At 40.0% G+C, this 3,532-nt stretch overlaps 1 protein-coding gene across 1 annotated transcript; it reads right to left on the minus strand.

The window, feature by feature from the left end:
* Nucleotides 1–1,675: 1,675 nt before the first annotated feature.
* On the minus strand, nucleotides 1,676–2,161 carry LOC114825178 (secreted RxLR effector protein 161-like). The gene has a single exon (XM_029103576.1). The coding sequence runs from the start codon at nucleotides 2,159–2,161 to the stop codon at nucleotides 1,676–1,678; it is 486 nt and encodes a 161-aa protein (XP_028959409.1).
* Nucleotides 2,162–3,532: the final 1,371 nt, after the last annotated feature.

Genomic DNA, 3,532 nt, shown 5'->3' on the forward strand with positions numbered 1-3,532 from the left:
ACAACTTCACCAAGTGCCCTCATGAACATGCTCTTTACGTCAAAGTCAAAGATGGAGATATTCTAATTGTGTGCTTATATGTGGATGATCTAATCTTCACCGGAAGTAATCTAAGCATGTATGAAGAGTTCAAAAGAGTGATGACCAAAGAATTCGAGATAACCGACATTGGGTTGATGGCATACTACCTAGGCATTGAAGTCAAGCAAAACAAAGAAGACATTTTCATCTCCCAAGAATGCTACACAAATGAGATACTAAAAAAGTTCAAAATGAACGACTGCAAACCCATAAGCACGCCAGTGGAGTGCAGAGTCAAACTAACTAAGCATGACAAAGGAGAAAGCGTATGTCCAACATTTTTCAAAAGTCTAGTTGGAAGCATGCACTACTTGACTTGCACAAGACCATATATTCTCTATGCCGTCAGATTAGTCAATCGCTACATGGAGAATCCCACAACTACACATTTGAAGACAGCCAAAAGAATTCTTCGATATCTTAAAGGTACTGTTAACTTTGGCTTGTTATATTTAAGTTCTGATAACTACAAACTTGTTGGATATAACGACAGTGATTGGGCAGGAGATTCCGACAATAGAAAAAGCACTACTGGATTTGTGTTCTTCATGGGAGACACTGCATTCACATGGATGTCGAAGAAGCAACCGATTGTCACTCTCTCTACAATGCTTACAATCTTCTAACATCAGGCAGACACACAATTTCAATTGGCGATGATGTCGTCTTCTTCCCTATTCAAGTCAACATTAAAGAGTAAATTTATATTGGAAATGAACTCCCAATGGGGTATTATGCTTATTGTGAGTAAATAATTATTTAGTAGAATAATTAGAAGACTAGTTGCTGATGCACCTCATTTCCCTCTTAAGATTAGATCAGCTTGTAAACGGTAGCCAGTTGATTTCTAATTTTCATCTACTTCATGTTGGGGCTTAAAAAGACTTCTCTACTTTAGAGACGTTTATCTCACAAAGAAGAATGTAATGCAGCGGAATTGATAGGCAAGAGAAAGAAAGAACACTCAAAGTTTTTTTACACAAAATTTTTATTCACTCACAAACTAGTACAAGAGGAAACACTCAAACACTCTTACACTTCTTTACTCTTTTCTCACTTCTTGCTCCCTTACCTAGCAACACACACACATACACCTATTTATAGGTATGGTTTTGCCGACTTTCCTTATTGCACCGACTTGAGCATTGCTTAACAGCCACACAAATTGCTAGCTTTGGTTTTTCTAGAAAAAGGCTACATTAGATATAGTTTTGATATTTCCAGATGGCTTAACCGACTTGGGCTTTGCTGGATTTTAATATGTATGCATTCCACCGACATGCTCTTGTTAGAATTATCTAGCATTTGTAACCATCAATTAGCTTGTGTTGCCTTTTCAACATGGGCTGGACTCGGCCCAAGACTAGATTAGAATTCAACACCCCCCCTTAATCTTGTCTTATGACGCCGATTGAATTTCTCAATCTGATAAAGTCTTCTTGTTTGAGTGGCTTGGTGAATATGTCCGCGATTTGGTCTTGAGACTTCACGTATTCCACTTTCACATCCTTTCTTGCAATACACTCTCTTATGTAATGATAGCGGGTATCTATGTGTTTGCTCCTGTCATGGAATACTGAATTCTTTCCTAGAGCTATTGTATATTGTTGTCGACATGGATCTCTGTTGGCTCTTGTTGTGGCATGCTTAATTCTTTCAACAAGTTTCTCAGCCATATTGCATGACAGACATATGAGGTAGTAGCTACGTATTCAGCTTCGCAGGTAGAGAGGGCGACAATCGGTTGCTTCTTTGACATCCATGTGAATGCAATGTCTCCCATGAAGAACACAAATCCAATAATGATTTTTCTGTCGTCGGAATCTCCTGTCCAATCGCTGTCGCTATATCCAACAAGTTTGTAGTTACTAGAACTTGAATAGAACAAGCCAAAGTTAACAGTACCTTTAAGGTATCGAAGAATTCTTTTGGTTGTCTTCAAATGTGTAGTTGTGGGATTCTCCATATAGTGACTGACTAATTCAACGACATAGAGAATATCTAGTCTTATGCAAGTCAAGTAGCGCAAGCTTCCAACTAGACTTTTGAAAAATGTTGGATCTACATTTTCTCCTGTCATGCTTGGTTAGTTTGACTCCGCACTTTACTGGCGTGCTTATGGGCTTGCAGTCGTCCATTTTGAACTTTTTCAGTATCTTCTTTGTGTAGCTTTCTTGGGAGATGAAAATGCTTTCTTCGTTCTGCTTTACTTCAATGCCTAGGTATTATGCCATTAGCCCGATGTCGGTCATCTCGAATTCTTTGGTCATCACTCTCTTAAACTCTTCATACATGCTTGGGTTACTTTCGGTAAAGATTAGATCATCCACATATAAGCAACAATCAGAATATCTTCATCCTTGACTTTGACGTAAAGAGCATGTTCATGAGGGCACTTGATGAAGTTGTTTTCTTGGAAGTACTTGTCGATGCGACTATTCCATGCTCGTGGCGCTTGTTTTAACCCATAGAGGGCTTTCTTCAGCTTCAGAACTTTGTCTTCATGCCTTTTGATTTCATAGCCTGACGGTTGCTGAATGTAGACTTCTTCTTCAAGGACTCCATTTAGGAAAGCGGACTTCACATCCATTTGTTGAATCTTCCATTTCTTTTGAGCTGCCAAAGAAATTAGTAATCGTATAGTTTCCAACCGAGCAACGGGTGCAAATACCTCATCATAGTCGATTCCAGCTCTTTGACTATAGCCCTTCGCCACTAGTCTCGCCTTGTATCTTTCAACCTCTCCGTTGGCATTCTTCTTTGTCTTATACACCCACTTGACTCCGATGGCTTTATGTCCTTTCAGAAGAATAGCGAGTTCCCATGTATCCTTCTTATGGATTGCTTCAATTTCTTCATCCATTGCTTTCCTCCACTTAGTATCTTGCACTGCTTCTTGGAAGTCAACTGATTCACAATCAGCAATGAGACAGAAAAGTGTAGGATTATCGAGTCTTTCAGCTACCTCATAGAAATCTCGTAGACTTCTTGTGTGTGGTACTTCTCTTTCATTTAGACTCCCACTTGACGATGCTGATGCTGGTGAATTACCATGATTGGTTGATGTTGGTGAAGCAGGTGGAGTAGTGGATTCTTTGTAAGAGGTTTGAAGCTTCTCCCATGCTTGCTTGGCAGAGGTTGCACTCGAGACCTTCTCAAAGCCATTGTCATCTAATGCTTGGTAGATGAGGTAGAGAGCCTTCTTGTCTCTCTTTCTTGAATCTTTCAAACTCTCATTCTGGGGTTGGGACAGAGTAGCTTCATCTTCTGGCTCAGTGTAGCCTTTCTCCACGACTTCCCATACATCGTGTGCTCCCAAAAGGGCCTTCATTTTGATACTCCAATTATCGAAGTTGTTGTTGTCGAGCACTGGAACTTGGAAGGCTGCCATAGTGTTGCTAGCCATAGCTCTGATACCACTTTGTTGGGGCTTAAAAAGACTTCTCTACTT

The sequence above is a fragment of the Malus domestica genome, chromosome 05 (genome assembly GCF_042453785.1).
Source record: "Malus domestica chromosome 05, GDT2T_hap1".
In the NCBI taxonomy this organism is placed as follows: Eukaryota; Viridiplantae; Streptophyta; class Magnoliopsida; order Rosales; family Rosaceae; genus Malus; species Malus domestica.